The sequence below is a fragment of the Chaetodon trifascialis genome, chromosome 12 (assembly GCF_039877785.1).
Source record: "Chaetodon trifascialis isolate fChaTrf1 chromosome 12, fChaTrf1.hap1, whole genome shotgun sequence".
Taxonomy (NCBI): domain Eukaryota; kingdom Metazoa; phylum Chordata; class Actinopteri; order Chaetodontiformes; family Chaetodontidae; genus Chaetodon; species Chaetodon trifascialis.
The window spans coordinates 22,964,118-22,985,238 of NC_092067.1; the positions used below are offsets into that span (position 1 = coordinate 22,964,118).

Below are 21,121 nucleotides of genomic sequence, written 5' to 3' on the forward strand. Positions count from 1 at the left end.
ATTTTGTGATGTTTTTCTTTTTTTTCCTCAACAAGACATGTTAACAGTCCCTCCAAACAGAGGCTCTGGCCCAGCAGCTCCCTGACCCTTTGACCCATTCAGCTATCCATCCACGATTACTCAACTGACAATGTTTAATGCTACAAAGCACTGCAATGTTATTTGACTGTGTGTGTGTGTGTGTGTGTGTGTGTGTGTGTGTGTGTGTGTGTGTGTGTGTGTGTGTGTGTGTGTGTGTGTGTATTCTTGAGGCCTTCTCTTCCTCTAAGCATTTCTATATATATATATATATATATATATAAATACTTACATGTCTTCTCTCTTTCTCCCCCTTCTTTCTGTTTCGACACGGCATGTTTGTTTTCTCTCTCTCTCTCTCTCTCTCTCTCTCTCTCTCTCTCTCTCCCCCCCCCCGTCTCTCTCAGTCTCTGTCTGTTTGCCTCACTCATTTTTTCAGAGGATTACAGTGAAATTTGAGGCTAAGGATTATGAAAATCAATGCTATGTTCAGTTGCAATACGGTTTGCTGCTAAGGATTTGTGCATGTGAGGCAGTCAGTGGATATGTTAGCCTCAACTGCTGTGTGTGCGTGTGTGTGTGTTTACATGTGTGTGAAGTGGATCGTCTGCGGGGGGGGGAAAGGAGGAGTACTTTGATTGGAGGGAAATAATTGCATGGAGCTAATCAATACAACACATCCTGCTAAGAAAGTAACCTAACGCACACATGTTACACACACTCGGATCTGAACAGCGCACACATTCACACACACACACACACACACACACACCGCTAACTTTCAGTCAACACTTTTACTGCTTTGTACCTCTCAGCAGAACGTGTGAAGCAATGATTTGCTGTGTGTGAGAGAGAGAAGGGGGGGAAAGGTTTATCACAGAGCGATTGTTGTCTCCCTCATGTATGTGACCGTGCACGGCTGTCTGTGGGCGTTGGAGTGTGTGCGCGAGTAGCATTAGGATGTGTTGACGCACTGCAGTCTGGTGTTATACTGCCTATTGTGGAGAAAGTGAGAGGCCTCATTAAAAATGTATGGAGCCCAGACATCAGCCACCGACCATAGCGGCCTCTCGGGAAGACTCTGAAAGCTCTTCTACGATGGGAGGTTGCGGGGGGTCGTACGCATGCACATGTGTGCCATGTGAAGATTGTACTTTTTCCTCTGGTGGATGTGTGGACATTTTCCTTTTCCCTCAGAAGCTCTTAAGATTTTGCTTTAATTCTTAGTTCCTAACAATCCTCCTGTCATGTTAAAACTGTTCTCATTTAGATCTTCTGTGTGATAGCGCAGACACAGTAATTGTAAGCCTAATCTTGTCTTGAGGGTGGCTGTTGCAAAACTGGAGTCTGTGTTTTATCATCTTTAAAGGTTAAACCAAACTACAGAGTATTTTCCTCTCTCTCGCCTCTAGTGATATCTAGCAAGGCAGATAATTTTGGCTTTAACTGAAGTCTGCTGGTGGGATATCTGCACCCACCTTAATACAATGGAAGTGTCCCTCTTAGAGGATTTGACGCTTGTCTAGATACATGGTCCATGATCCAATACAAGAAATGATAATAGCTAAATTTGTAAAAATACAATACACTCAGATTCAGAGAAGCCAGTTCAGCATAATACAATTTAGCCGCAACTGAATTTGACTCAGTAACTAAAAAAAGATTAGAATTGCCTCAATGTTTATATCAAATATTGAATGAGAAATACAGCCACATGGGGAGTGATACTCTAAACTTGTCTAATTTTTCTTTGCTGAGATGCTGCCAGATAGATATTATTTACCTCTGCCAAGGTCAAAGTCCTACATTTGGTATTTTTAACAACACCATATATGCGTATATCTTCAGTATTTGTCTTCCAGTAAGAGGAGTTATGGACCAGAGAGCTTTTGAGGTAGCATTAGCTTCTGTCAGCGTACACATGGCATCAACGCCACCGGTACATTTTATGATACCACTGTGTATTTAGCAAATTGAAAATTCACTGTTCAGCCAGACACACGCGAACACACACATCAGGCCGTTGAAAACATTGTTGTTTGACAGCCGGATCTACTTTTTCCACAAAGAATTTTGTGGGATGCGTGGCCGTGTTTATCTCTGACTCTTGTCATTTTTGCGCCCCTGAACGGAAGCAAATGAAAATTTATTTGTGTTGAAAAATTACATTTAAATAATTCAACAGCAAAATGTGTTTCCACAGACTGTATCTTCAGTACTTTGAATAATACATAGAGTGTACTGTCAGTGGTTATTTTACCGGATTATTTCTCCATTTCTAATGAAAACTTGGCTGAGTTCTTGAGGCGGATACGTCAAAGCCTCGGAAAATAAAGCCAAACTATCTGCATGACGTGAGCCTTTGGCTAAAACAGGAAATATGTTTTTTTCTAATCTGGGTGAACTGACCCTTTTAAAGCACGGTGTTACAGTCCCATTGTGTAACCCTCTGCTCCGGCAGGTCGCTCGTAGCTGTGTTATGTGGGATTTTGGATATTGCCTTTAAATACAACTGAATCTTCTCTGATGCATAACGAAGCCTTTCTTCACATCAGTCTTACTTTGCTGATCCATCATTACAACAGTAGCTGAGCACTGCCACGGTTTGCTGCACGGCGTTTCAATCAACATCAACGTCAGCAGCACGAATCATCATGGGTGATTGTGAAGGTGTCTGCGTGTGTGTCTCTGTGTGTGTGTGTCTGTGTGGGCGCACGGTGTGTTGGCGGGCGCCCACGTGGCCCTGTATGCAAATGCAGCTGTAAGACAGCTGAATGCCCGTGCTTTACTGAGAGCTTGGCATCAGGGGAAAATGAAAAGGCCGGGAGAATAATGACAGATTTATAATTACAGAATCCAGCGTTCAGCGCTACTCAGCAGCTACTGTCAGGGGAAGGCAATCTGGGTGTAATTTCTGCTGATCAGGCCTGCCACACACTTAAGGGTCACGCTACACGTATGCCAAAATTAACACACACACACGTATGTGCACATGCACGCAGTGTATGAGCTCGCTCCCTCTGTCATTTGTGCAGATGTCGCACACACACACACACACACACACACACACACACACACACACACACACACACACACACAAACACAGGATGTCTCGCACTTAAATTTCACTGAAAATTGTGGTGCGACAGCAAATTGCCCGGTTAATTTGTGAGAGCTAAAAGCATCAAGTAAGCGCCTGATTCACTGAGGAATGAATGCATTACAGTCTGCCACAAAAACATGCCAGAAATATCAGCTTTTCTGGAAGGAAGTAACTGATTCAATATCGAGAGGAGACAAAACAGGACTGATTTCAAAGCAGTTATTTGCCAGAGACAAAAATAATAACACGCTTTTCCACACTTTAAATCCAACAACTTCAAGTGATCATCCGTTGTGGGCAGTGAATGCATTAATTTTAAGCTCATCAGTGATCATAACTTGCTTATTGAAATAAAATAATTTGCATTTGAAGGTAATCTAAGGGGCACTTCATCGAGATGGTTTTTAGGATGTCTCAGCCGAGCGGGTTTTGTTGAAGGACGTTAAAAAGACACGATGTATTACCAGAAACTAGCTGCAGTCTTCCACCAAGCTGCTCCGCCGTGCACTGTGGTAGTGCTAGCTAAGTCATTATTTTGCATGTAGGCTGGTTTCAATGTTATCTAAAATAATTTACACATCTGAAAGCTTGAGAATGCAGGCTGCTTTTGTGCCACAGTTTCCTCCGCAATGCTGAAATGTACAGCTTTGTTATCCGCAATTTCATTATTAATAGCTTCCTGCCATTGTAATGGTACATCATTTGTCAATCAAGCCCTCTGTGCAGCCTGTCTCTTTTTTGCTAAGTTAAATCCATTTGCTATTGTGTCAGATTGAATGTGCCAAAACCCAGTCTGAACAGGATTACTATGCATGGTCCAACATCCTGACTGAGTGCAAGCTGCACTGTTTTTTTTTTCTGTCTCATTTTTAATCCCTGAACGAATTTCAGTCTGTGTCCCTCGCAGTCAAACATACACAAAAGTCTCTGCAGGATTAAGATGCTCTCATTTTCATTAATATTTCAGATCTCATTTATTTTACATCCTGAAATAGCTAATAAATAACAAGCTAGTTTACTACTCTCCCGTGATTTTTTTGCTCCGCAGGTGTGTTTGCAACATCGACTGCTCCCACATCAGCTTCAACCCGGTGTGTGCATCAGACGGCCGTTCATATGACAACCCCTGCCAGGTGAAGGAGGCGTCCTGTCAGAAGCAGGAACGCATCGAGGTCAAGTACCTGGGCCACTGCCAAGGTCAGACCCACGACCACACTCACAAACACACACTCCGTCACTCTAAAAGACTAAACAGCGCCTTCACGCACGCAGAGGAAGCCGTCGATCTGTCTGGCGGTTGTTCGCTTCAAGTTGAAGTGAGGCCACGGAGGCAAATGAGGCAGCTTGCAAAGCTAAATGCAGACTGCACGAGTCTGTATCTCCCTGCAGCCGCTGCTCCAACCGCATTTCATGATTGCAAATATTTTCAATCATATTTCGAAATAGTGTGCAAAGATAATCCTCAAAACCCCACATAGCCTTCTCTGCTATGTATATTGATAATTTTGCTGAATGGTAATCCCCATGTTCAGTGTAGTATCTTTTGTTTGGGTGCAGTATTTGTTTGTAACGGTTCCAGGGACAAGTTATTTTATTAATCTCTGTGGTTAAATCCCTAAACTGAGTCATATTGCTAATCCGTGTGGGAGAAGACAAAGGCACATAAGACTTTTTCTTTTCAATATGGTTTTAAATGGGAGTCATTTGACGTATGATCCACCAACATCTTAATTTCTCCTCATTTTGCTTTATGCAACCGCAAGATCAGGCCAAAACTCATCAGGTGGCTCACCCAGGGAGGTGTTCAAATCTCAATTGTTAGCAGCTTGTATTGTGTAGAAGTCAATTTGCAAGTGTCTGACCGGCTCCGCATCCACCCGGGACAAACGGGACAATTGATCGAGATGTGAGAATCGAGATGAAGGCTTTGAGAAGTAATGGGGAGTAAAGCGATCACGGCTAACCAGCGCTGCAGCACAAATAGAAATCTGTATTCCCCCACGTTACAGCCTTCGGGTCAGGCCACCACGATCGATCTGATCACGCTTCCACACATTGTTTCAATCAGGGAGGAACAAATGTCATGAAGCTGAGAGATTTAGACCTGTGGAAAAGTAAACTTCTTGTTAGCCGGGATTCAAAGTGGCACCTTCCTTTAGATCGCTGGTTTAGAATATTTCCACGTGTGTCATTTGTCATATTATTGGGAAACAGTCTTTCTAATGTAGCTCATACCAATCTAGAACACCGTTAAGCTTTTTTTTTTCTTCCTTTCAGCACTTGTTGCGCCAGATGCTCATAAAATAAGGTGTTGCATCATTAAGACCTCAAGTTGTCACCAGTGTGTGGAGCTAGGAAAAATTACAGAAGAGAGAAAGAAAGAGGTGTTTTTGTAGCTGTGATGCTGTTTAGCTCTGAGCGCTCTTAAAACTCAGCCTCATATTTGATTTCTCTTAAGTGGATGACATAGATACAAGACTGCAGCTTCTGATCCCACCCAAACACTGCTTTGGTTCTGTTCTTTCATTCTTCCTCTGATGTTCTGCGACAAAATAAATAAGAAAATTCAATTAAAAGTCTCAGATCCGAGAGCATTTCTTGCATAATAAAGCTCCATAATACTTTCATAGACTCAGTTTGAGAGAATAAATTCACTGACCACTGAAGAAAAAAAAATCAATTGCAATAAAATGATAATGATTGGAGGAAGATATTCTGTAGCCACTATGAAAAGATGAATTCAATGCAGCGTCAATAAGGTGAGCAAAAATGCATTATTCCCTCTGATGGCTCTGCTCCATTCTACCCTTTGTTGAGTCAGAGACATTAGAGGAGATGGTTCCTGACTTTTGAAGAGAATAGTTCACATTTATATGCATTAACCAGACAGGTGCACACAGCGCATGAACCCTTTTGTTGAGACCATGAATCACATTCAGCCCTCTGTGCTTGCGCCAGCATCATTTTGAACGTGTAACCTGTTATGAAGGGAGGTGGGCGCTGAAAGGTTGTGACTCAGTTTGAGCGTGTTTCTGGCCTTTCCAGGTGACATCATAACTGGGAACAAAGGCGAAGACGGACACTTTGCACGGACCGACCTCACAGGTGAGTGCGTGAGCGGCGGCGTCTTGCCAAATAACATGAGCTGCCACTCAAAGCTGTGCTTGATTCTGTTTACTTCACGTTTGGACGTGGCTGTCAGGCTTTTTCTCAAGTCATGCAATTCTTCCTCTTAATTATTCATCCCTTCTTCTCATTAAATCTTTGTCTTTTCTTGTAAAGTACAGTAATGTATATGCACAGCTGGCCTTGAGCATATGTACATTCAGTATTTATGGATTGTGTGTGTGTGTGTGTGTGTGTGTGTGTGTGTGTGTGTGTGTGTGTGTGTGTGTGTGTGTGTGTGTGTGTGTGTGTGTTCACATAGTAGTGGAAAAAGAGGATCCGCTGGCCCGCGGCCTGTACATCCCCTGTCCAGATCACTACAAAAACTACTGCGTCCATGGAGAGTGTCAGTTCCCCAGTGTCCTGGCTCAGCCCTCCTGCAGGTACACACACACACACACACACACACACACACACACACACACACAGAAAATGACACCAATGCTGCGTATGATATCATCTTTATTAGAAGACACAGTGTAGGTTTGCATCTCAGCTGCCAGGACACCCATTTTTTTGACCAAATTTTACAATTAATGCCACAATATTTTCTAAATCTTACTAAAAGTTAGGTAAACAAACACTGTTTTATATGCGTTGAGTTGGGACTATTGATTATTAATTCATCATGAGCTGAATGTAGTTTTAATAGCTAGCAGTCAATAAAGCTATATTTGTTGTCACTAATTATGGGCTACATTTAGCAGTCAATTAAAGTATATTTATTTTAGCTATTATTAGCTGCAGTGTTTTTACAGTGTCATCTTGGCTGTGATAAAGCCATAAACAAGTCCTACAGACAGTCGGAGGACTCAGACCAGCTCTGTCTTTTCACCACAGTCCTGATGACGCTCGCTCACCCCCTCCTTCCCTAATCTGCGGACACCAGAGGAAAGCATGTAATGTGAGATGGCTAATCGGTTGTAAGATTTAGCAACTACTAGGAAAGTGCTAGAGCCCACTTACTTATTTTTTCTTAATCAGGCTTGTTTATTTTGTATGAATACAAGCCAGTGTGCGGCGAGGGGGAGGTGTTTGACATCCCTCCTGCTGGAGTAGTAGGCCGGGCTGTGGACCAGTCAAATGTGCTGCGCTGCTTACAGTTACAGTTAGTCATTGGCAGACACTTCTATCCAAAGCAACGTACATATGAATTCACGCAGCATCAGGGGCAGTTTTGGGGTTTAGTATCTTGCCCAAGGATACTTCAGCATGTGGACCGCCGAGGCCGGGGATCAAACCACCAACCTCCTGATTGGTAGATGACTGCTCTACCTCCTGAGCTACTGCCGCCCTAAATGAATCCCTTGTTGTGTTTCTCACTGCTAAATGAGGATGCTGGTGTTTCCTTCAGCGCGCTGTGATATCGTTTCACAGGTTTTGATTTGCTGCTGATTTGGTCTTGAGAAGCCACACTTTGTCATCTGCTGGGAATGATAATGCTCGGCTGTAAACACACCATCGCACTGCTGTCGGCGTCACTGATGACTGACACCTTGAGTGTCTCGTCAGCGAGTTCTCTGAAGCAACGAGATATTTTAGTGTTGTTTACAGCAGAGAACTCTAACTTCGAAAGCAGTATCATTTACAGGTGATAATGCTAATAATCTTTCATTAGTACAGCCGTCCACATATACTCAGGACCAAACCTATGACACTAATGTCAAGGCTGCTCTAATTGATGTTACATTGACAGTAATTTTTGAGCTCAGTATCAAACAGCAGACAGGCAAAGTTAGCAATTAGCTGGTCAACATAGCGGAGCAGCTGCATGGCCAGATATTTCCCTCAGGGATTGGTGAAGACCAAAACAGAGCTAAAATTAGGTTCAATATTGGATTAAGTTCAACAGGAGCCCAGAAACACGACTTTCAACAGGCCAGTGTTTGCTAACACGTTAGCCATGGGAACTTTATGCGGTGATAGTATGTCAGTGTGCTCAAAAATGAGCTAGTGTATGATAAACATGACCACATTGCGCCTTATCTTACTCAAAACCTTGACCTAAACTTTCTCCTTTAGCATAATTGGGGTTTGATTACAATTTGGATGATATTTTTGTAGATTTAGCTTTCATTTTTAGCTTTCATATTACCCAGCCTGAGCTGACATCTGCATGTTGTTCAGTGTAGCTCCATCGTTGTAAGAGGGTCTAAACAAACGGCAAACTTGTTCCGCCATTGGCTGGAAGTCAGTCTGTGAACTGTGACGATGTTCACCTTGGTTTTCTCTTCGAAAGTGGGGCTTTGTTTCTTGCCTCGTCAGGTGTTTTTTTAATGATTCCCAGGCCTCAGCAATGACTTTGGTGATCACAGTGTTATCATCCCAATACAAACAATGGCTCTGCAAAAATGAGACCTGTGAACTGGATATATGCTATAAAAGAGAAAGGAGCAGCAAAATGTCCTCACTTTGCAGGATTTGGTCATATTTGGTTCTCATAAGTTCAGAAATACAAGAAAATACTGCAAACAACAAATGCAGACACCCTTCACACTCACACACACACAAACACACTTGCAGAATAGCAATCACACAGGTGCTGGTGACAGTACACACACTCACATAAGCACACAAAATACACTTCACACAGCACAACATGTATTTACATAAAGGCAAAATGACAAATGATACCGAATCCCACCACCCACTCACACTCACACACACAGACACACACGATGAATGCACATGCGTGCCACTCAGGTCTGCCATCTTTTACAGCCTGATAGTGTAGCAGCCAGGGGGTCTTGGTATCGCTCGCTCCCTCTATCTCTCCTTTCTCTCTAACCTCGCGCGTCCCAGCTCACCCAGCCAGACATCCTTCATGCATACAGAGCAGAGCTTAGCAGAGAGGGCGTGTGAAATGTCTCTGCTGCCCCCTACTGGTTGCAGGAGTTTGTTTCCTAATGAGAGGAGAGGCACAGCGGTCTCTGTGGGAGCGGTACATGTCTGTGTGTGTGTTCATGTGAGTGGAAGCAGAGCACAAATCCCAAACTAAACAAGGTTGCAGTGTTCATCTTACACACTGTCAGGTCGAAGGGATAGAGAAGGAGACTGTGCGTGTGTGTGTACGTGTGTGTGTGCTAGTACCAAACAAGGATATGCAGGTGTTGGCGGGTAACAACCTCCCCAGAGACTGGAAAAGCAGGTAAAGAAGAGAAGATGGAGAGAGAAAGAGAGATTAAAAGGGGGACCATTTTAGCTTCTCTCTGAGGACAAAGATCACCTCCATTAGTTTCTCCCTCCCTCTCCCTCTCTCTCTCTCTCTCTCTCTCTCTCTCTCTCTCTCTCTCTCTCTCCCTGCATGTGTGTGTGTGTGTGTGTGTGTCTGGCTCTGTCCACAGGAAGTCAGCTGAATCTGAAAACACAAATTACACGTGCACGGCTCCACGCCAGCTTTTTCAGGTTGTCTTTAAAAAGATCATCATCCCTCCTGAAATACCTAAACTATATGAAAAACCTCTTCCTCATCATCATCCTCTTTTGGTCAACGGACAGCAACACTAACTTTAGAAGGGACAGACATCTGAAGTCCGACAGGAGGCTGACATTTTTAGATACATCCTCGGGAATATATGTGGTTCCAATCTGAAAACAAGACCAGAACCAGAATCGCCATCAATACTGATACCTGAACCATAACCTCGTTTATTATTGTAGCTATGATGATGAAGCTGGAGATGAAGGTTTAGGTTAAAATGGGTGTTGTTTTTGTGCCTAAACCTTGCCCACAGTGTTGTCACATGATGAAATGGATTTATCTTTTTGCTGTTTTTAGAGGAGGTGTTGGATACAGAGCGGGTTTGTGTACTCTAACTGTAAAATGCCATTACCGCCGAATCGCAGCCTGTGTGACAGACGGCTGTGATCATGGAGAGCAGACAGTTTGCAGTGGAAATGACTTTGCTAAACTTGTGTCACTGAAGACGACAAGGCTGCTGAGTCAACGTCCTTAATGTTGCCTTCGCTATCAATAAGTGTCAGAAAGCTGGCCAACTAAAGCGCCGCCATAACTGTAACCGTAACTCCTGCTTTAGCGTGGACGGAGGCCTGAAACAAAGAGGGAAAATTTAGCTGCTTCAGGTGAGCGTGCTCTCCGCCCTCCTTCGCCCGCCCGCTGCGAGCCTTATCGCTCCTGTTCGTCTGAAGAGTCACAGCAAAGAAAAGCCACCGTCACCCCGCTGTCGCTCAGACGCATTGTTCCTCCGCAATGTCTTCACCAAACGGCTGCTGGCGCTTCCATTAGAAACACTAAAATAATTAACCTGTCTCTCAGTGCAAAGAAATGACTCTTTCTCTCCCTCTTTCTCCATTGTGTGTGTGTGTGTGTGTGTGTGTGTGTGTGTGTGTGTGTGTGTGTGTGTGTGTGTGTGTGTGCGATCTCAGCTGTCACTCAGGCTTCAGAGGTCCCCAGTGTGACATCAAAGAGTACAACGTGCTCTACGTGGTGCCAGGCTCTGGCAAACTGCACTATGTCCTCATCGCCTCTATCATTGGAGCACTCCAGGTGGTCATCATCTGTGTGGTGGTGCTCTGCATTACCAGGTGAGTCATGCCCCAACACACACACGCACGTGCACACACACACACACACACACACACACACACAGCTTACTGATGAGCCTGGGAGCAGTATCATCCATGTTGCGTGTGTTTGGGAGTCACAAGGGGGGCTGTGGAGCTCCTGGGCCTGGAGGAAACAGCTGAAAGGTCACCTTGCTTACACCACACAGAGAAAGTACTGTCACTTTCCCCATGGACACACACACACGCACACACACACACACACACACACACACACACACACACACACACACACACACACACACACACAGAGATCTGAAAATGTGCAGCATGTGCACACAAGCATAGATACAGAGATATCTGTGTAGGCAAGCATACACACTTCTGTTTGAAGAGGCGTTCTGTATTCATTGTAGAAACTCACCCACACACACACACACACACACACACACACACACACACACACACATACAGTACATACCCTGCAGCTTGTCTGCCTCCGGCTGACCTAAGCAATTTATGACATTTAATAAAAGATTTTAAAAGAGTTTTGGCCGAGACAAAACTGCTCCTCTGAGCAAAGGAGGGGAGGAGGAGGAGGAGGGACGAAATGAAGGAGTGAGCAGTTGTAAAGGAGGGCAGGGCGAGAGGCTAAGCAGAGAAGATAAAGAAGGAGAGGGAGAATTATAACTCTGAACACAGCCACAGTACCATTACCGCTCCCTGCTGCTCAGCGATATTCATTTAACGCAAAAAATAGAAAACTGCTCAGCCTTGTGAAAGTTCACAGTACATCACATGGCTCTCAGTTGTTACCGTGAATGAGCTAATGTGTAAGTGAATCTCTGCGGATGTCCACGACGGCGCCCTGTGGCTGTCCTATCTCTGCCGGACAGACCGAGCTGTGGTTCGTGCATTGTGTTTCATGAATGTTGCTGGAGTTGTGTGTGATTTCCACCTCGTATGAAGACTTTCCATTCACTTAAAGGACAAACAGGTGGGAGTGGAAAAGGTCATCTCCATGCTCTGCCTCCTGTGTGTGACAGTCTGTCACGTCTTAGAAGAAGTCTGCTTGAAAGGGTTTCACTGCAAGAGTGTTTTTACCAAATAATTCTGTTTTTCCTGCTTTAGACAAATCTCATAAAAGACCAAACCAATGAGCAACTATATGCTAAAAGAAGTTAGCTTCACGAGTGAAAGAACTTAAAATCTGCATTTGCAAAAGTAAATAATTTATTCTCTAAATTTATTTACAGCTCCAAATTTAACATTGATTAAAGACAAGGCCATAAGGCACAGCTGTCTTTTTTATAAACATGCTAATTCAACATTATCTGTCATAAAGTATGAAGTTACTTAAAATGATATTAAGAAAGACTGATGCGTTAATAATACAAAGATTTCCATAGACATAAACCTAAGCATACATTTTAGACAGGGACTATTTTCAGCTGTGGACTAATACACGTGTGTGCACCTGGACCAATAATAGATAATAAAAATTTGACTTTTTCCAACGTTATCCTTTCAGAAATTGTTTCAGAACTTTATTGAGGTCTATTAAAACATCAGAATTGCATCAGTCTTGCCTACCTAACCTTTACATGTGTCCTCCTGTGCCCCTCCCTCACCTCCTTCTCTGTGCAGGAAGTGCCCACGGACCAACAGGATCAACCGGCAGAAGCAGAACAATGTCCACTTCAGTTCAGAGAACACCATGCGCGCCTCCACTCGACTTATCTGAGCCCAGACAAACCAGACTGAGTCTCCCTCCACGTTACGGAGCGCTGTGGCGTTAGATGTTCCCCCTTGTAGGCCAACCCTGAAAACTAGGATCTGCTTCCCCTCACTCCTCGCCCTCTCTCCCAGTCTGAACTTTAAGAATGCCCAGGGAGGACGGTGGCATAGCAAAGACAGAGCTGGCGTGCACCAGTGATGATGAAGTTGTCATCGGCCGCCACCAAACCCCCCCCAGTTGCAGATGTGTCTCCTTGCACCTTGTCACTTCCACGCAGGGTTTTTCTGAGAAACTGAACCATGAGGTGTTGGGGGGCCCTGAGGATGCAGAATGTGTGTGAATGCGTGTGTGTGTGTGTGTGTGTGTGTGTGTGTGTGTGTGTGTGTGTATGCGTGTGTGTGTCTTACATGTGTGAACTTTGGTAGAGGCGGGCTAGCCGGTGTCTGTCATTTGTAGAAGAGGGGTTAAAGCAAATCGGGGTAGTGCAAAGCAGGGTAACGGGCTTTAAATGAGGTGTGTGTTGTCCGGTCTGGGAGGGGGGTGGGGGGATCGGGGGTTCGGGGCTACACGTGATGCCTTGCACCTTGTGTTATAGGAGACCTTTGACAGAGGGCACAATGTTATTATAGAGCTCTCTGTCCGGTTGTGACGATGACGTCAGCTTCTGTATCTTGGGTTCTATTTCCAATAGTTATTACTACATTGTCTTGATGGGGTCATTTTTCTGTAAATGTAAATAAATAATTTATATCACGAAATGTAACATGCCGTGTCTGTCTTTGTTTGTGCTGTTTCATGTCGTTAATATTCATTATTGTCACAGTCATGCTCTTTAACACAGAGATAATTTATTTGTATTATCTTCAAAGTCACTCTTTACATGACGGAGCTTTACTTCTACATTCTGGTTGCAGTTCTTCAAGATATTTTATGAATCCATTTCATGCCACTTCATTCTTTCAGAGGGAAAATATTGTACTTTTTTCACTTGTTTCTTTAGAAAGTATAGTATAGTATAGTATAGTATAGTATAGTATAGTAATACATCAATACATCAGGAGAAACAGAATGTGATGATTTGCAGAACAAACACCATATGAAACTGAAACTAGCACGAAGTCAGCACATCAAATGTTAAAACTTTTGAAATTTCATCGTTTTTTGAAAATTATGTCCTCATTTATTATTTGATGTCATCAGAACATTTCAGAAAAGTTGGCACAGTGGCAGCAAAAGACTTGAAAAGTCGTGAAACACGAAAAGAAAACAGCTGGAGGAACATCTCCCAGTTAATGAGGTTAACTGGCAACAGGTGAGTCACATGATTGGGCATAAAAAGAGCCTCCCAGAGAGGCCGGGTCTACCTGAGGTAAAGATGGGGAGGGGTTCAGCACTCTGTGCCAGACTGTGCTGGTAAATAATGCAACAACTTAAGAATCATGTTTCTCAATGTAAAACTGCAAAGAATTTGGGGATTTCATTGTCTGATGTGCATAATGTCATTTAAAGATTCAGAGAATCAAGAGACAAGGCTGAAACCTTTATTGGCTGGCCGTGAGCTTCAGGCCCTCGAACTGCTCTGCAGTGAAAGCAGACTCTGCAGTGGACTTCACTGCATGAGCTCAGGAACACGTCCAAAAACCATCGTCTGTGAACACAGTTCAATGCTGCATCCACAAATTCAAGCTGAAACTCTACCATGCACAGAGGAAACCGTATATAAACCAGATCCAGAAATGCCTTCTCTGCTCCAGAGCTCATTTAAAATGGACCGAAGCGAAATGAAAAACTGTCCTGTGGTCTGACCAGTCAATATGTGGAATTATTTTTGGAAATCATGGACACCGCGTCCTCCAGACTGAAGAGGAGAAGGACCATCTGGCTTGATATCGGTGTACAGTTCAACAGGCAGCATCCAATGTTATGGGCATCAGTGCACATGGCCTGGCTCACCTGCACATGTGTGAAGGCTCTAAACCATATATAGGCTACAGGTTTGGGAGCAACTGATAAGTAGATAGAAGTAGTGTCCCAACTCTTTTGGGAAAAGGGTTGTAATATAAATACATTCACATGAGGCATGTTCTGCACCGAGTACTTTTATTTATAGGCCAAAAACATTTAATAAAAACAAAGGTACTTTTCCTAAAATAACTCAGTTTTTTTGCAGTTTTGCTACTTAAATAAAGGCTCTGAATTCTTTATCACTGCACCTTTGAAAATAAGAGGAGCAACAAAATTGCTGAGTAAAATGTAAAATAATCATTATTTCATGTCACTGTTGTATAGTTTCACCTTGCTTTTAGTTTCCAAAGACTTTGAAGTGCAGTAAGGACATAGCAAGCCAAATAGGCACACAAACACGTCAATGAATATTAAACAGTTGCGCGTCTACTGCCACTAGATGGTGCTGTGTTCCCCACAGCCCGTGTGAAATCCAAACAGCGTCCCTGTTCGACGCTTCAGAGATCAATGCGGAGCGGACTTTAGGGCCGTAACTGTGTCCCGTTCAATTAGTGACACGTTAGTCGTCCTCTAACATGAGACATTCTTTTAAAGTCCCAAGACGGTTCTTTGAGGAAGTTGTCGTGGCCGAGTGGTTAAGGCGATGGACTAGAAATCCATTGGGGTCTCCCCGCGCAGGTTCGAATCCTGCCGACAACGGTTCGTTTTTGGCGACGGATTATCTATTGATGAGCCACGAGAAAAAATAAAAAACATTAAAAGCTGAATTTGTTAACCTGCTGTTTTTACAAAACAGTGTCTAAATAAACAGAATGTAACAGCACCTCAGAAATGAATAAGCAACAAAAACGTCCTGCTTCCAGTTATTCTTTGTAATGTGTTGTCCTTCACTAAAGACCAGAAGTGTGATTCAGCTAAATATAATTTTATAATATTTTACTACTACTTTTAATTAACCAAAAATGTATCAGTTATTTACAACTAAGCTTTGTTTTTCCAACACTGTGTTACATTTTAATAACACCACGTATGAGCCAATCATTCACACAGTGAGTTAATCTATAGCTTTGAGCAAGGATAAAGTGCTCAGTCCACCTTTGTTCCTCATGTTTTAATACTTTTGAAAACATCAAAGTCACGCTGCTATTAGAAACACCACAAGACTTTTTAATATGGGGAGAGCTCATCCTTCATATATGGAGTTCTCAGGTGGAACTGGGGTCACCCATGGGTCATTATGGCAGACTTAAAAAATGTTCCCAGCCCGTTCTTAATGGAGTTGTCGGCATACGATGCAGGAATGTGTTTATCTGATGGGCGGAACCTTTGCCTTTGACTAACTTCAGACATGTAATAATGTCAACCTGACTTTGCCATGTTTATCACAGAAGCTTCAGACTATGATGCATTCAGGCAGACAGTGATTATACGGAAATACAAACCAGACTGTGATGGATCGGATGAATACTGACAGCAGCAACAGTCTTGTACCTGATCTCCTCAATGCTGATGGGCAGAGTTCCTGTTATTACTTGCACAGAATGAAGTAGTAATGGCTGACAAGATTATTGTTAGGTAGGTAGAGAAGAGGACGAAATCTGAAAACTGAAGTCAAAGCAGAAATGCCTTAAACCTGCATTTATTCTAATGGCCAGCAGGGGGCAAAAAGAAGTCCGTTTGCGTCTAAGTTTATGAGAAAATGACCCTTCTTGCTTGATTTATTACCACAGTGAACAGTTTCCTAATGCCTTTATGGTCTCAATCACTACTTTTCAAAGTATCCTGGGGTTCTAAGCTGGACCCACCACCTGTTCCTCCCCAGCCACAAGAAGGTTTTATCTGGTGTCTAGCACACTACATGACACAGGTCCTGAGATTGTTACCTTAACCTAATCAAGTAGATTTCATGCATCATGTAGTAGGCGTGCCCTGTAGTTACCATGTCTCCACACATAGACCCACTTGCCAGCTACAATTATTAGCTCCACCGTCTTCTCTAAATATAGTTACTTCTGGTTTCAAAAAGCCATGATGGTGACCTGCATAATACCAATCTATAAGTGCATGAATGAGTGGCTCAGGGTTGATTAGGGTTCGGTTAAAGGTTAGCACCTGATCCACACACCTCGCTACTCAGATCAGGTAGTAACAGGCTTCAAAACAGTGGTCCACAAACCAATGGGTGACGTCACATCCACCTCTCTTTATATTGTCTGTGGTGTTGATATCAAACTGTGCATCTCTCGGTCAAGTGCTGCTTTGATTTTGCACAGCACTAATAGTATTTAATAGACAATCAATAACTTGAGTCCTACTTAAACTATGCCTAACCTGACAGTCAGACGTCTGATGTCAGACTGGATCAGGCTACAGTATCCTCTGACCTATTTCTTATTTATTCTCCATTACTTTGACTCTAAAGCGAGGCAACAAAACTTGTGGGGTGTCTTGGCCTATTTGGCTCATTCTGCACGTCTGTTCATGTCACTGTGTGTAAAAGCCCACTCAGCTGTGGCCTGAGGGGAGGGTGCAAGAGTCGAGAGAAAGAAATTATTAACAAGGCTCAGGAGGGTGTTGTTTTTGCTAAAATGAAATGTCAGATTCGAAATACCCAGTCTTAATTTGGAGATATCGTCCTTGCTGCTGTGTGATGGCTACACAAAGGTGTTTTGCAATGTTGAAGAGGTGTGTGTGTGTGCACCAGTTTCTATAGTGCCTATGGTCCTCAAAGATTGAATGTGGGTAAAAAGCTTATGTTCACATGTGTGTGGAAGCAGAAGTTAACCAACACAACTACTGTACATTTTTCATTAAGGAGCGGCTTTGTGGCTTTGAGAGCGACAGACTGCCGACAGCAGCCGTCTCACAGCGAAACCAACATTAAACCACAAGCACAAATTAGTGATTTGGGAGCATGTTTTTTTCTCAGTGACACCTCCTCTGCTCCTTACCCTCTGTATACACATCTGTGTGTCTCCAGAGCACCAGCAGACCCAGTCAGCGTAATCCTGCCAGTTTCCTGTCTTCTGCTGGTTTCCACTCAGTTCCAGTGGGCCCGGGGCCAGGGAGGAGTAGGACATTTCTGTCAATATCTGCTCCCATCTGAGGTCGAGGAATGTGGCAAATGCTATTATTCATGGACAGAAAGGTCATCCCACAGTGGATGTGGCACAGACATGGGATGGTTTATTGGCAAAAAAGTCAAATCCCACCTTTTTTCCCTGAACTAAAGAAAGACTTCTGCCATCTGTGGTTGGAGGCCACCTTTTGTTGCTCTTACTTAGATTTGCATGATCAGGTTTGTTCAAGTAACAGCTTGCAAGAGGTGGTTGGTGGAGGAGGAACAAAATCTTGGATGAAACTTGAAATTTAATCTTAGTCTTCTTAAATTATATTTTGACATGAAACTGCTGCCAACAGTACAGTGTGGACATTTTACAGTGTCCCATGAGGTGCTTCACTTTTCTGCCACCAAAGTAGAAAAGTGGTTGATGGTTAATTAAACAAATGTTCAGCAAGAAGGGAAAAACACTGTGAGATAAAGCGAGATAAAATCCAAGATCCAAGAAGATTTTGTCTTATTATAGCTTTATCTTCACTGTTTCATGAAGACATTCATAACTAATAGCAGCATTTTAACATTAGCAACAAAATGAAAAGATAAACACATTAGACACATTAGCGAGGTCTGAAGATGCTAAGGAAATGTGCTGTTAAAGAGTAGCTTGTAGCATATTGTGTTTGTCACCAAAGCCACAGCACCATTACCTTCTAAAAAACAGTATGCTTAAGGAAAGTATGTTTTGACATACACATTTTGTAACATTAAGCAGCTAAAGAGCCAGATATTCCCCTCAGGAGCTAAAAGAGAGAAAATATTGAACTTACAATCACCTGGTGGCCTGAAACACGACTCCAAACGAATAATAATGTTGCTCTGCAACTGCTGGATGTGTATATTGTCAGCAAGTTTGTGAAATCAACTGAAATATGTGATCTTGTGTTTACAACTTGTTTCCATTGCCCCCAAATTAATTCAATCATTGTCAGTTTAAAGTCCTGAGCAGATAAACTGTGACACATGGCCTGAGTTACGCTAACAGACTATGAGGTACCAAGTAGCTCAGGGCTAGCTGGTTAGCATGCTAACTTCAGCAGATATCTCCGCAACACACCACAGATGTCTTTGATGTAACATCAGAACTGTTACTTCTTCACATTCTGCTGACAATGTTATTCTTCTTTGAATGTTTTTCACTAAAAAGGCCTTATCTTACACACCGCACCCACAAGTGAAATACAGAGGAGTAAAAGTGTGGCCGTGCAGCCCTTCGATCAATCTCACATGGCCTCTGTTTTTATTCTTACACAACACAAATAATTCCCCATGCGCACATTCCCAGCACCCCCTGAACAGATAGGCACTTAGCTTTGGAATCTGACACTTATCTTAGAAAGGCATAACTCCTCATCTGGTTCCTGAACATTTTAGACAGCATGTTTGAACATGCAGGCTTGTTTTCCAAGTCATTCAAATGTAGATAATGTACACACCACTGAATAATGGTATTTCCTATATTGATTGTGTGGAGATAAATAGCAGTGATGAATGAAATAACAGCAAAATCAAACCATTTCGCTGGAAGGCTGTCTTTCAGGAATCCGCACTTTGGGAACCGTCAGGCTGAATGACTGGCGAGGAGAGCCCTCGCATTGATTTTACAATCAACAAACTGCACCTCAACTCCTTTGGCAGGGAAGGATTGGCCCATTGGTCTGAAAATTGATGGTTTTGGACACATGAAAACACACTCCAATGAAAAACCAAGCACACACAGACACACACATACGCATTCCTCACATTTTGAGGGTGTGTAAAGCTCAACACCTCGAAAATTGGTCCATTAGCTTCACAATTGATACCATCACAGAAATGATACACCACAGAAAACACGTACACACTCCTCTACTAACATACGAGGCCACCTTTAAGTGAGAGTGTGTCTGACACACACTGGTCTGTGAAAAGGGTCATTTAAAGATCCATCGCCATCTGTTTTGGTCTCAGCGTGCCATTTTCCCCTCTGTGGGGGCCTTTGATTTACAGACAAAGGGGGACCATCGCTTCTTTCTTTCCAACTGTGTGACCAGACATGCAGCCGGAGCTGGTTATACAAATCAAACACGGCCGGGCATCCATCGTATCATCATAGGTATGACCACCTGTGTGGGACTGTTGACGGTAATCACAAACATTATGGGTCCCATTTAACCACTGATCGGGGACCCTGTCTGTTGTGTCTTGCAGACATCACATAACGAGGAGTGAACAAAACTCACTGGGAAATATCAGGAAGCAGGTGGATGAGTTTGTCTGAACAAAGCCTCGCTGTCAGTTTTGAACAACAAAGCCACGACAGCGAGCTCAGATAACCACATTCTGGATGTTTCAGCAATTTTAGAAGAATACAACCAGCAAAGCTGCACATGCCTCAGCTCTTCTCCAAGATGCAAATTGTTTTAATTCCTCTTCTGGCTGTGATCCCTCAGCACGACTCTACTGTAAAAGATAAGGAAGAGTCCTTGTTCCCTGCAAAAAGCCACGCTAACATTCAGCTGAAGCCAGTGTAAAGCTTCAGCTGGTCTCAGTTTTCATCCTCGTCTTGTTTTGTTTCGTGGCAACAAACCTGCATGCAGCTTCCAGGACACATCCCTCCACGTACGAAGGTGTTGCTCCATCTCCGCAGTGTGAACACACATGGAGATATAGAATCTACGTTTTTATTTTTGGCGTTTTCTGTCCTATGCGAGATGGTTTTTATCTTGTCCTGACTGCATCACTGTAATTCCATTTATTCCTGTTTGAGATAGAGTTCTCCTTTTGCCAGCAGTGATTTAGCATTGTGCTCCTCTAACACTGTCAGACTCAAGTCAAAATCTGTGCAGCAGAACCAGAGATAACATCTATTCTTCTTCCTTATCAAAAACTACATTACCCACAATGCAAGTGGACTGCCAGATTTGGGTGCGTTTGAAGTGATGAAGTCGCCTCCAGCTGCTGGCCTCCAGCAGAGATGAGGAGCTCTTTTAAACTCCACATCCTCAGATTTCCTTCATTTTCCAACTTGTACTCTTCAGCCACGCCTGGCACCACTTGAGGCACTTCATTAGATTCACTCAGCTCCCTCTGGAGCCACAAAAAGCTTCTTTCAAGACCTGCGACCAGACTTTGATGTGATGACTTAAGGTGAAGACCCATCGGAAGCAAGCAACTCGCATAACCCTGTGGGTGTGCCAAGGTTTGCAAGACTGAGCTTCAGCAAACATTCAGTAAATAAGCAACTTAGAATTTCTTCATCCATTTATGTGATTTTCTGCTGAGCAGCACTTCCTTTGTTTATCAAAGGGATCCTATAATAATGATCTTCTTCTCAGACGTCTACTGTATCCACAGCAGGAAAGACTAGTCCTGCTGTCTCACCACTGCATCACTCTTTCACTGTTATTTGTTCTGCAAGTCACTGCAGAGCCCTCAGGTAATTTTCACCTTGATTTGTATAAAATACGTTGTTTTTTTTTAACGTTCAGCCCTTCATGTTTTTCCTTAT

General features: G+C 43.2%; 1 protein-coding gene and 1 non-coding gene across 3 annotated transcripts in view; both read left to right on the forward strand.

Annotated features, from left to right (window-relative positions):
• The window catches only part of tmeff2a (transmembrane protein with EGF-like and two follistatin-like domains 2a), a 96,758-nt gene extending 83,447 nt beyond the window's left edge, over nucleotides 1-13,311 (forward strand). The window contains exons 6-10 of one of the 2 annotated variants that reach the window (XM_070975307.1): nucleotides 4,170-4,318; nucleotides 6,167-6,226; nucleotides 6,549-6,669; nucleotides 10,673-10,831; nucleotides 12,458-13,311. In XM_070975307.1, the coding sequence (XP_070831408.1) occupies nucleotides 4,170-4,318; nucleotides 6,167-6,226; nucleotides 6,549-6,669; nucleotides 10,673-10,831; nucleotides 12,458-12,554 (586 nt within the window). In that variant the 3' untranslated portion in view covers nucleotides 12,555-13,311. The remainder of the gene's footprint in view (nucleotides 1-4,169; nucleotides 4,319-6,166; nucleotides 6,227-6,548; nucleotides 6,670-10,672; nucleotides 10,832-12,457) is intronic. The other variant, XM_070975309.1, reaches the window with a different exon arrangement.
• Nucleotides 13,312-15,130: 1,819 nt separating this feature from the next.
• On the forward strand, nucleotides 15,131-15,212 carry trnas-aga (transfer RNA serine (anticodon AGA)). Its single transcript has one exon. It is a non-coding gene; the product is annotated as a tRNA-Ser (tRNA).
• The last annotated feature ends 5,909 nt before the right edge of the window (nucleotides 15,213-21,121 follow it).